This window comes from Sardina pilchardus, chromosome 3 (genome assembly GCF_963854185.1).
Source record: "Sardina pilchardus chromosome 3, fSarPil1.1, whole genome shotgun sequence".
NCBI classification, from domain to species: Eukaryota; Metazoa; Chordata; class Actinopteri; order Clupeiformes; family Clupeidae; genus Sardina; species Sardina pilchardus.
The window spans coordinates 35,638,821-35,650,112 of record NC_084996.1 but is presented as its reverse complement, the minus strand read 5'-3'; the positions used below and the strand labels follow the sequence as shown (position 1 = coordinate 35,650,112).

Sequence of the window (11,292 nt, the reverse complement as noted above, 5' to 3'; positions counted from 1 at the left end):
TACAATTTCTTCCAGAATGCATATTTCTGATTATTCTAGTCTATTTTCTCCCTGTTTACAGCCCAGCAGACAGCAAATTACCAAGACTGTTTTTGTGTCTCCCTCATAAGATAATGCAATACAAGATGATTGCAACCCCAATCATACAAAAACTATTCAGCGAGCCAAATCCCAGCAGATACAGACAGCCACAATGGCTCAAATATGCAGATGTGTGACTGCTATGGAACTGAGAGAGAACTCTCACCATACCAAAGCTCTTTCAAAAACCTCTCACTTAAAGTTTTCTGCAAAACATCACATTCCTGTATCTATTTGTGATACTCCATACCAATGAAGTACATGCTAATGAAATGTCCTTCTGTTCTGTGCCCCGGGTGTAGCTGCTACTGGCTACGTCAGATGAAGTGGAATGAGACGTAGATGAGGCGGAGGAGGGTCAGGTCAGATGAGAGGGAAATAAAGAAGAAGCTCTGAGGTCTCACCGCTCCTGTCTGCTGCTCCTCCCCTCATCACACGCGCCACCATCACCGCACCTGTGGCCTCGTCCCGCCGAATCGTCGCCCCCTGTGACATCAGAGGTCAAAGGTCAGCATCGTCTACAGTAGTCATGGGATGATGACCCCCTACATTTACCACACCCCTTACACGGGTTTGAACTCTAGCTCTACTTGTGCTATTTGTGGTATAGAGTGTAATGACATCTTCCTGCGTTGGACGCACCAGCGGTTCCTTGTTTTTGACCAGTCGGACAATCTTTACGGACTCCTCCTCCAGCTCATCCTCCAGGTCGTCTGGCAGGGGTGGCAGAATGGGGTCAAAGTTCTTCTGGGCCACCGTGTCATGCACAGACAGCATGGCCTGATGGGACACAGGAGGAAGTGGAGAGATATAGCCTACTGTATAGCAGTTGTTTACGTAATGAATGTGTGTATGTGTGCTTGTGTGTGTCTGTCTGGCACATACCCGTAAATGGGGTGACGTCAACAACTGTAATAGCTCCTTTTCTTCAATACTCATTGGCCCACTTTGCAACTCCTCTGCTACCTGTCAATCAAGCAGGTAGTCAATCAAGGAACCAGGCCTATCAATCAATCAAGGAATCAAGCCATTTAATCAATCAATCAATCAAACAAAAAAACCAAACAAACAAGCAAACTTTTAATGCTACGGCAAGCACATATCCCAGATGGCTAGCCCTGCTTTTGCTGCTGTATTAGAGAGAGTGCATGTTTGCAGATATAGCAAACACACGTAGAGGAGCTAAATGAGTCAGAGAGCTCCAGTCAGCTGTTTATGCGCAGCAGGCAGGCCGAGCGTGAGAGAGAGAGAGAGAGAGAGAGAGAGAGAGAGAGAGAGAGAGAGAGAGAGAGAGAGAGAGAAGACGAGGTGAGATGAGTGGAGCGGGGCAGGATGTGGCGGCTCATTAGAGAGATTTCAATGAGTCAGCACTTTCTCTGCGCGTTTACCGCCGTTCTTGTTACACAACTCCTCCCTCTCTTGCTCTCCTTCTGTCTCTCTTTCATGTAGGAAAGATTGTGGTGTCCGATGGCAACTTAAATTGCTTTGCCAGTTATTCTGTGAGGCATTCTTTACAGAGTCATGTTTGACTGTCTGGTGTCATAACCATCTACCCTTTCCACCCAATCAATTTAACAGCTATATCAAATGAGATCAAATGTGTTGTCTGGACAAAGATGGTAATACTGTACTTGAGATGGTATGTTGGGAGATGTTTATAAACATAAAAACATAGGGCAATTTCATATGATTAGTTAAGTTTCAAGGCTTATGATGCAAATTGAATGCTACAATTAGCCTAAAAATGAATAAACTAGCCATACACACTTGTGTGTTTGTGTGTGTTTGTATTTGTGCATGTGCATGTGTGTGCTTTATGCACTGTGTGTGTGTGTGTGTGTGTGTGTGTGTGTGTGTGTGTGTGTGTGTGTGTGTGTGTGTGTGTGTGTGTGTGTGTGTGTGTGTGTGTGTGAGCGAATCTGCGTGCATGTTTTTTTGACAGTGGAATGAGAGATGTAAAGACATGCACTTACATCCTCTGCCAGGGAGGAGGCGCTGTGGAGCACGGGGGTTGGGCTCTGGCGCTCGTACTGCCGCAGCTTCTCATGAATCTAAAGCACAGAGGAACAGGAGGAGAGAGTCAGGAGGAACAAGAGGAGCAGGAGGAGAAGAACAGGAGGAACAGAAGGAGGAGCAAGAGGAACAGGAGGAGCAGAAGGAGGAGCAAGAGGAACAGGAGGAGCAGGAGGAAAGGGTCAGATGAAGTGGAATGAGACGTAGATGAGGCGGAGGAGGATCAGGTCAGATGAGAGTGAAATAAATGTAGGAGGAACAGGAGGAGAGGAGCAGGAGGAGAGGAGCAGAAGGAGAGGAGCAGAAGGAACAGGAGCAGGAGGAACAGGAGCAGGAGGAACAGGAAGAGAGGAGCAGGAGCAGATGGAGCAGGAGGAGCAGGAGCAGGAGGAGAGGGTCAGGAGGAGCAGAAGGAGGAGCAGGAGGAACAGGAGGAGAAGAGCAGGAGGAGCAGGAGCAGGAGGAGCAGGAGCAGGAGGAGCAGGAGGAGAGGGTCAGGCTACGGGCTGTTGCTCTCCGCAGCACAGATCAGCTGGCATAATGAGAGTGCTGCATGTATGCCCATTGGGGAACTGTAAGGGGCCTGACTTCTACATTAGCATTAAGATTGGCCCCCTTGAGTATGTAAGATAGCTGAGGAATGTCAAAGGTCACTATAGTAGCAGGAGCTGGATGTGGCCAGGGTGCAATAGAACCTTTATATGTATCCAACAGCACATCTCTCTGGGCAGCTTTGTAATACAGTACTACACTGTTCACACAAGTAGCCTACACCATCAAGTTACCCACACTGAAAATACAGGGCCACACACACACACACACACACACACACACACACACACACACACACACACACACACACACACACACACACACACACACACACACACACACACACACACACACACCAAGGCCATCCTATATGACCAATATAGGGACTAGGATCCGATCAGTAAAAGCATACAGTAGTGTGTGTCCTGCTGTGCTGTGGGTGAGGAGGAGTACTGCTGACCTTCATGAGGTAGCCCAGGCTCCTCTCGCTGAAGACGTCCTTCAGGAACACCATGTCCTCCTTGTGATTGGCATCTGGACGCAGCTGGGAGGTCAGCAGGGCCAACGTCTCATGCAGCCCTGGGGCAGAGCACAGGTCAGCTGATATGGCATAGGCATCCGTGTGTGTGTGTGTGTGTGTGTGTGTGTGTGTGTGTGTGTGTGTGTGTGTGTGTGTGTGTGAGAGAGAGAGAGAGAGAGAGAGAGAGGGAGAGAGAGAGAGAGTCAGAGAGTGTGTGTGTGTATGTGTGTGTGTGAGAGGGAGAGAGAGTGTGTGCATGTGCGCATACGTGCATGTGTGCGTGCATGTGTGTGCGTGTGTGTATATGTGTGTGTGTATGTGTGTGTGTGCGTGCATACATGTGTGTGCGTGTGTGTATGTCTGTCTGTATCTTACCTGCACCTGCTGAGAGGACAGGCATGGCTTCTTTCATTGATTAGCAGTGGAGGGAAGCCTGTGGGAGAGATAGGGAAGGAATAGTCAAGCAGACCTCAAAGTCTCAGACACACACACACACACACACACAGACACACACACACACACACACACACACACACACACAGAGGCAGACATACAGGCAGATCATTAGGCAGAGTATGTCTGATCTCATCAGTAATTATTAAAGAATCTGCAGTCATATGCATGCGCGCGCACACACACACACACACACACACACACACACACACACACACACACACACACACACACACACACACACACACACACACACTGGCAGTCTGCTTCACAGTGGGTATGGTAGTAGCTGCAGTGCTTTAATCACCTCTCCCTGCGTGAGACTTTCATTTAAAAAAAAAAGTAAGAAAGTGCGGCGAGGAGGAGACAGAGGGAGGGAGGGACATGGGGGACACGGGGGAGACGAGGGAGAGGGTAACATGCATATCATGTGACAAATACACCTACTACACACGCACACACACACAGATCCACGTCCACCATTAAGACAAAAGCTTTTCCCTTGTGCTGCTGACATTGAGAGCGGTTTTGATGTCTGCATAGAATCAGGGCTCTCTACAGGCATGCGTAATGAGGGTGTGCAGTGGAGAAGGAGGGAGGGAGGGAGGGAGGGAGGGAGGAAGAGAGAGAGGGAGGAAGGGAAGAAGTATTGGAGAGAGAGGGATAAAGAGAGGGAGTGTGGGAGGAAGAGAAAGAGAGGGAGTGAGGGAGGAAGAGGGATAGAGGGAGAAAGCGAGAGAGTGAGAGAGGAAGTGAAAGAGAGAGAGAGGGAGGGAGAGGGGGAGTGAGGGAGGAAGAGAGGGAGAAAGAGAGAGAGTGAGGAAGAGAGGGAGAAAGTGAGGGAGTGGGAGAAGTAGAGAGAGAGCATAGCCTGGGGTGCGCTCTTTAAATCAGTCTTATTAAGGACACACACTCTCAGATTCTCTTTCAGGCCGAAGGCAGTCAGTCCAGACAGACTCAAACAGGGGCCCAGTGCACAGTTCATCTCTCATATCCATAATCCCATTACATACACAGGACTACAATTCTGTTGCCATTCAGATGAGAAACATAACATGCTTTTACTTGTTCAACCCCTCATTCATCCCCTCCATTCTCCCTAGCTAGCACACGCTAACACGCACAGAGATACGAACACATACACACACACACACACACACACACACACACACACACACACACACACACACACATACAAACAGACTGGCACATACACCTACCTACAGTACATTGTCATAAGAACAGCTCATGTGCTGACAGATCCATTGGTCACACTATGACTGTTCTGACTCAGAGTGAAACAATACAGGGTTGGTAACAAATCATGAGTCACTGAGATGGTCTCTGATAATAACTAAGCTGAATTGCGTAGCCAAAAGTGCTACACAGATTGGAAAGTAACACACAGTGACACACAGATCCCCATAGGCGATTGATAACAAATAAATAAAGGAGAGATTGCAAAAAAGAACAGACCAACAAACAAATCCACTCAAGCACCCACATGTTTAGGTACTGCACGCACGGACACGCACACACAGAGAGACAGAGAGACAGACAGACAGACACACACACACACACACACACACACACACACACACACACACACACAAACCCATTAAGACCCACAATCCCACACACCCACAGCTTACAGCTATTTGGGTTGCAGTTCAAACAGGAGGACCTGGTGTACTGAGAGACAAACAGGGAGAAGGAGAGACAAAGAGAGGGAATGTGTGAAAGAGGGAGAGAGAGAGAGAGAGAGAGAGAGACATAGAGAGAGAGACGAAAGGTCTGAATGCAATGCACCAAAAGACAAGAGGCTCAATTGTAGAGTCAAATGGGAGAGAAGGAAAGTGGAGCACAAGCGACAGAGGCAACGCTGAGCCACAGAGAGGGGAATAAATAGAGACGGAAAACACAGGAGATTGACAGCACAGAGGGAACGAGAGAGAGAGAGAGAACATAGAGAACTGCAGAGGTAAAATAATGAGAGGATGAGAGAGACAGAAACAGGGACAAGCGTCCCTCCCCTGGGAGAGAGAGAGAGAGAGGAGTTGGGCCTCAGAGGAGGCTCAGCGCTCATGTTTATATCTCCAGTCATAAACAGAGAGATGCCACTGACAGCAGACTGACTGCCTTCTCCAAACAGGAGATGACTTTGGGGGCAACACACTCCAGAGTGGCACTCTCAGACTCTCCACAGACTAGAACAAAGACTACTTTTTGCACAGCTTTTCCTTAGAGTTTTCTTGGAAGCAAAGTTGGTAATCTGCACTCTATTTTTGCTATGGTGCACCACATCAACCATCCCCTCCGTGATATTCTGGAAGCTCTGCCGTATTGTATTTGACACGTCTGAGCAGGTACTGGATGGCGTATAGTGTGTGTGTGTGTGTGTGTGTGTGTGTGTGTGTGTGTGTGTGTGTGTGTGTGTGTGTGTCCAAGTGTGTCTCTTTCTCTGAGCTAGATGGATCGGATAATTACAGAGAGGTGACAGGATTGAATAATGGGGATGGATGGAACATGGAGGGAAGACAGAAAGCAAAAAAAAGCTCTTCTGGTGCTAATCAGGGATATTAGGATATGGCCCAATGGAGCAGAAGACATCACAGAGAGGGCCAATAGCAAAATCACTCAACACTGCACCAGCAACAACAACTCAATCTCCACCGCATAATTCATCATAAAGCCTTATACCTCAACTCTGCTATTATCATGGGCTTTAGGAGGTAGAAATGCTTTTACTGTACTACTCTTACAGTGATCAAATCACACACCCGTTTCTATGGTGTATTTCTTTAAAGCTACTTTGCTGTGTTCTGCTGGAGGAGACTGTCTCTCTCCCATCATCAGCCGTGGACACTGGAGGTGCAGAAGAGAGAACAGAGAGGCCAGCGCAGCGCAGATGAAATATTCATGAGGCTCTGATAAAGAGGAAATGGGAACATCTGACGGCTCCATCTATAAGCCGGAGATGTCAGCAGCAGAGAGAATGAGAAGCAGTGGGAGACCAGAATCACACACAGACACACACACACACACACACACACACACACACACACACACACACACACACAGACACACAGACACACAGACACACACACACACACACACACACACACACACACACACACACACACACACACACACACACACACAAACACACAACTTGACTAGCTCTTTGTGTGGATCACTGAGAGTGTGTGTCTGATGCAGCTACCACATACAAGTCAAGGGACAGGTGGTTAGCCTCAGTGAACATTGTCTGCTAGCGTCCCAAGACATGTCAAGATAGAGATGAGGGGAGCAGGGCTTGGTCCTGTAATACTGCACTCTCTCCAGCTCTCTATTGTAGCTCCATTACTACCACCACAAGTGCAGACGACTGCCGTCCGACACTCCATCTCTCACAACACTGACTATGGAGAAACAAAGAGGTTGACAGCATCTGTATGTGTGTGTGTGTGTGTGTGTGTGTGTGTGTGTGTGAGAGAGAGAGTGTGTGCTTGAGACTATTAGTGTTATGCGTCTCTCTCTCAGTGAAGTGATGACATCATTCTTCAGGCCCATTGCTGGTCCCAGAGGTGAGGTCATCAGTAAGAGGAGTGGGAAGATTTCACACAAATCTCTGGGGAAGTGTGTGTGTGTGTGTGTGTGTGTGTGTGTGTGTGTGTGTATGTGTGTGTTGGTGACAAACATATCTAAGTCTTTCTACTTGTTTGAATCCTTGTACAATTATCCAAGTGCTAAGTTGAATTAATTTCTAATTAATTTAAATTAATGCAATCTCCTCAGATTAACACAGAGACACATTTAAGCGATCAAAACATACACCTGACAACCCAGCTCAGCCCTGTGAGAAAGTCAGCCAACAGCAGACACAGGTGCCACTGATATCAACACGGACTGACCTAGCACATGGTCCAGTCCAGATGATTTCCAGCCATTAGCGTAACATGATGCACCATCTGGAGAGAGAGGGGCCGGGGCCCTGAAGCACCCAGTGGAAAACAGATAGGAGGCTGACTATAGAAGCAGTGAGGGATACGCAGTTTGGGGAGGTCCCATGGTGATATTAGCCTCCATAATGTGCAGAGGTGCTGGACTTCAGGATGTCCTGAGAAGGGATCCACAGACTAATACCACTGAACTACAGCTATGGGACACAAACAGATAGCATATGCTGTGTGATGAATGTGCATGATTCCTTTATGTGAGCAGGCTTAGTTAGAGTCCCGGTATAGAAACACCACAGAGGAAGGTAGCCCAAATTGACAGGGAAGATTCTGTTACAGCTCATGGCAATCAAGCAATAACAATAGAACCCACCAAACATGTGTTTGTGTAAACAGATCACAGTTGAGAATAACAGATCCTCAAATATCCTTTCCATCCCATCTAGATGTGTTGCTTTCCAAGATAAAGCATCCCTGGTTCCCCTCCTTGTCTCTCACAAGTACACTTCTTTTCCACCCACAGCGGGCCATGTACAGCTTGCACCTCATCTGGTTCTTATATCGAGAGCCACTTTGCCATCTGTAAATCCTCACATGACCTTTCCAGCCCCAAAATAGCATCCTTCCTGACGTGCTCTTTTGCTGCATAAATGTTATATTCCTCCCAATCCCGTTAGGAGATTACACACGCATACACACACACACACACACACACAGAGAGAGAGAGACACACACACTCAGAGACACTCACACACACAGTCCTGGGAAGGCTCACGTCACTGTTGCGTCACTCTACCATTAAGCTGAGGACATCCCCAAAACAATGTCTGTATCAACCCCCCTCACAAACTGGCACTACTGAAAATATCACATGCTCTCTCATAGAGAGATTAAGTGACAGTAGCAGTGTAGCTGCATTTCCATAGAAATATGACCCATGTCATGATCGTAAACCCTAAAAGCTTATTTGCGACATTACGGAAAAGATGATGCACACAGAGTTATCTAACTCCTCGTCTGGCTTGGGGAAGACGGAGAGAGCCAGAAGAGAGAGTCTGACCGGGGACAGAGTTCAGCCTTGAGTCACGGCGCGCCACAGCAGCCAAACTGGGACACTGCAGGTGTACTGGAGCCTGACGGAGGGAGTCCAGAGCGGCTGACGCACCAACACCCTCTTCCCAGTCTGGCTCTCATGCAGCGCATCTGCCCTGGGAAAGCCTGGAGAGTTAGGCTACATGCTGACGCTCAGATTGAGTCTCACTTCAAGTGGTATTCTGCAGCCTTGGGTTAAAGGGACATGGAGGGAGAGGGTGGTAGGTTACGTTCAGCTAGAGACAAGATCGGATGTTTTGTATGATGCATGATTGTGACTCCTGGCTTTAGTCTGTATGGCTAACAGGACGCGCATGTTGCTAACAGGAGGACACTATCAGGAAGACACTAACCCAGGCTGGGTGTGCTATCCCCAGTGCTAGAGCACCATTGGGAATAGGAGGTGACATGGTAACAGCTTCCACTCAGTCTCTCTGGCAGGCACATTTCGACAGATCGTTTCTGCTGTACCACATATAGTACAAACAGATTCTTGGTTCATCAGGTTTAATTAGCCATTTGAGGTCAAGTTAGTCATGGCCATTGGATTTAGAGCCCCCTGTTGTGAATAGCACTGAGACACTCATAGATGAACACAGAGAAATAAATACCAACAGTCAACTATGTTAAATGAAGAGACTGGTGTGGCTAATGTTGCGGATAACAGAGGATAACCGATAACAGAGCGGAAATGGCAGATCCACAGGATTAAGAGTCGGAGTGTTATTGCACCATCAACACACACACACACACACACACACACACAAACAGTAGCTATAAAGCATGTACTGTATGTGGTAAGGTTAGCGGGGATATTCATTGGCTGTATCCTGTATCCATGATGCACAGTTGCATTAAAGACAGATTGCTAATCGGGTGGCTACCATGGCAATAAATAACATGGCAGAGTGGAACTGTTCCGATAGGTGAACTAAACCTGTGAGGTGAACTATTCTGTGTCGGCTGAGTCCACAAGTGAACTTGAGGACAATCTGGCAGAGGCATGGGTCTCAGAGGGGAGACACACCCACTCCCTGGGTAAGGCCACAGAGGTACAGTACTGTATGTGTGACTATACAGGGTCCACTAATGACAGGAAACCTCAGCTTTCAAACTCCACACTCAAGACTATAAGAGGGACCCTATAATAAAGCTACACAATCCCTACTCATTGAAGTTTGATAAGGCACTGGTTATAAGTACACACTGACACAGTTGATCAGTTCACCCATAAAGATATTTGCATGTGTGTACATGCACAAGTCTAAAGTGTCTGATGTATGAGCTGTATGTGTGCATATCCATCACACACCCCGACACAAGAACCTCTCAGTGCCGTTGTGCGCACTCACACGCACACACACGCACACACAGTAGCAGAGCTGAAGTAGCTGCTCATGCACTACTGTGCGCTTGACTGTACTTGACTGATTGCTGATTTGCATGCAAGGCATAGCTCAAGTAGTCAAAGGAGGTAAAAGCCTTGTCATGAACCTGGCAAAAGCCCAAACCCTCTCCTCCCCATCTCTCTCTCTTGCTCTCACACTCTGACAGAAATGATATGGAAAAAAGAAGAGTCCTTTTCACCTTTTGCACATACACTAGCACCCCCCCCCCCCCCCACACACACACACACACACACACACACACACACACAGACACACACACATGCAAAGGCACGGGTGGATGGAGAGACAACAAACATGCATGCACACACACACACACACACACACACACACACACACACACACACACACACACACACACAGGTCACAGCTGTATGAGACAGACACTGATGTCTGTTGTCACCCAAACACAATCTCCCTCTTTACCTCTTATCAACCAAATAAGACATCAGCACTGCTAGCCTGTATGCTAAAATAAAGAGCTCCATTCCTCTCTCAGCATCCCCTCTCTCTCTCTCTCTCTCTCTCTCTCTCTCTCTCTCTCTATTTCTCTCTCTTCATCTGCTTCATAGCACCACTTCCTCAATGCACCCTCTTACACTTCCCCATCTCTCTTACTCTCTCCCTGTGTTTCTCTATCCCTCCCTCCCTCCCTCTCCCTCTGTTTTCCTCTCTCTGCAGTCGATCTGCAGTGCCGCTCTGAATCGGGGGCTTCTTTTAGCTGCATATGTCGTCAGGCACAGCAGAGGGGTAAAAATCCGCTTTGAATGAGATAATCACACACACACCGACACACACAAACACACACACACACACACAGTCTTTTGCACACCACACCCACCAGCAGTACTCACACGCAGGCATGAACACAAACACACACACAAACACACACAGCATGCGAATGTATGGCTGGCTGAATGTCCACTGTAGCTGTGTTAGCCGTGTCAGGGGAGTGTAGGCTGAAGCATCCCTACCTTATCTCGGGCTGTGTCTTCCTCTCTGTCTTCCGCTCTCTTCCGTCTGTCTCTGTCGCTTTTGCTCTCGTTCGCCGTGTTGGTTCCTCCCTCGTTCACAGGCGGCAGCCACACTGATCCCTTCAGCTCTGATTCCCCCTCTGGCCGCTGAGCTCACAGACCTGCTGCTGTCTCTGCTGCTACACACTCCTCCCTCTCTCTCACTCCCTCCTCTCTCCCTCCCCTCCTCTCTCCCTCCCCTC

The 11,292-nt window shown here is 48.1% G+C and overlaps 2 protein-coding genes across 3 annotated transcripts in view; both read right to left on the bottom strand.

Annotated features, from left to right (window-relative positions):
- mpp3a (MAGUK p55 scaffold protein 3a) overlaps positions 1–11,170 on the bottom strand; it is a 23,585-nt gene extending 12,415 nt beyond the window's left edge. For both annotated transcript variants that reach the window (XM_062531266.1, XM_062531267.1), the window contains exons 1-7: positions 11,051–11,170; positions 3,542–3,599; positions 3,107–3,225; positions 2,055–2,132; positions 967–1,047; positions 724–861; positions 486–567 (exon numbers count right to left, since the gene is read on the bottom strand). In XM_062531266.1, coding sequence (XP_062387250.1) covers positions 486–567; positions 724–861; positions 967–1,047; positions 2,055–2,132; positions 3,107–3,225; positions 3,542–3,578 — 535 coding nt within the window. In that variant the 5' untranslated portion in view covers positions 3,579–3,599; positions 11,051–11,170. The remainder of the gene's footprint in view (positions 1–485; positions 568–723; positions 862–966; positions 1,048–2,054; positions 2,133–3,106; positions 3,226–3,541; positions 3,600–11,050) is intronic.
- The window catches only part of LOC134075991 (golgin subfamily A member 6-like protein 26), a 25,760-nt gene continuing 19,757 nt past the window's right edge, over positions 5,290–11,292 (bottom strand). The window contains exon 3 of the mRNA XM_062531013.1: positions 5,290–5,311. Coding sequence (XP_062386997.1) covers positions 5,290–5,311 — 22 coding nt within the window. The remainder of the gene's footprint in view (positions 5,312–11,292) is intronic.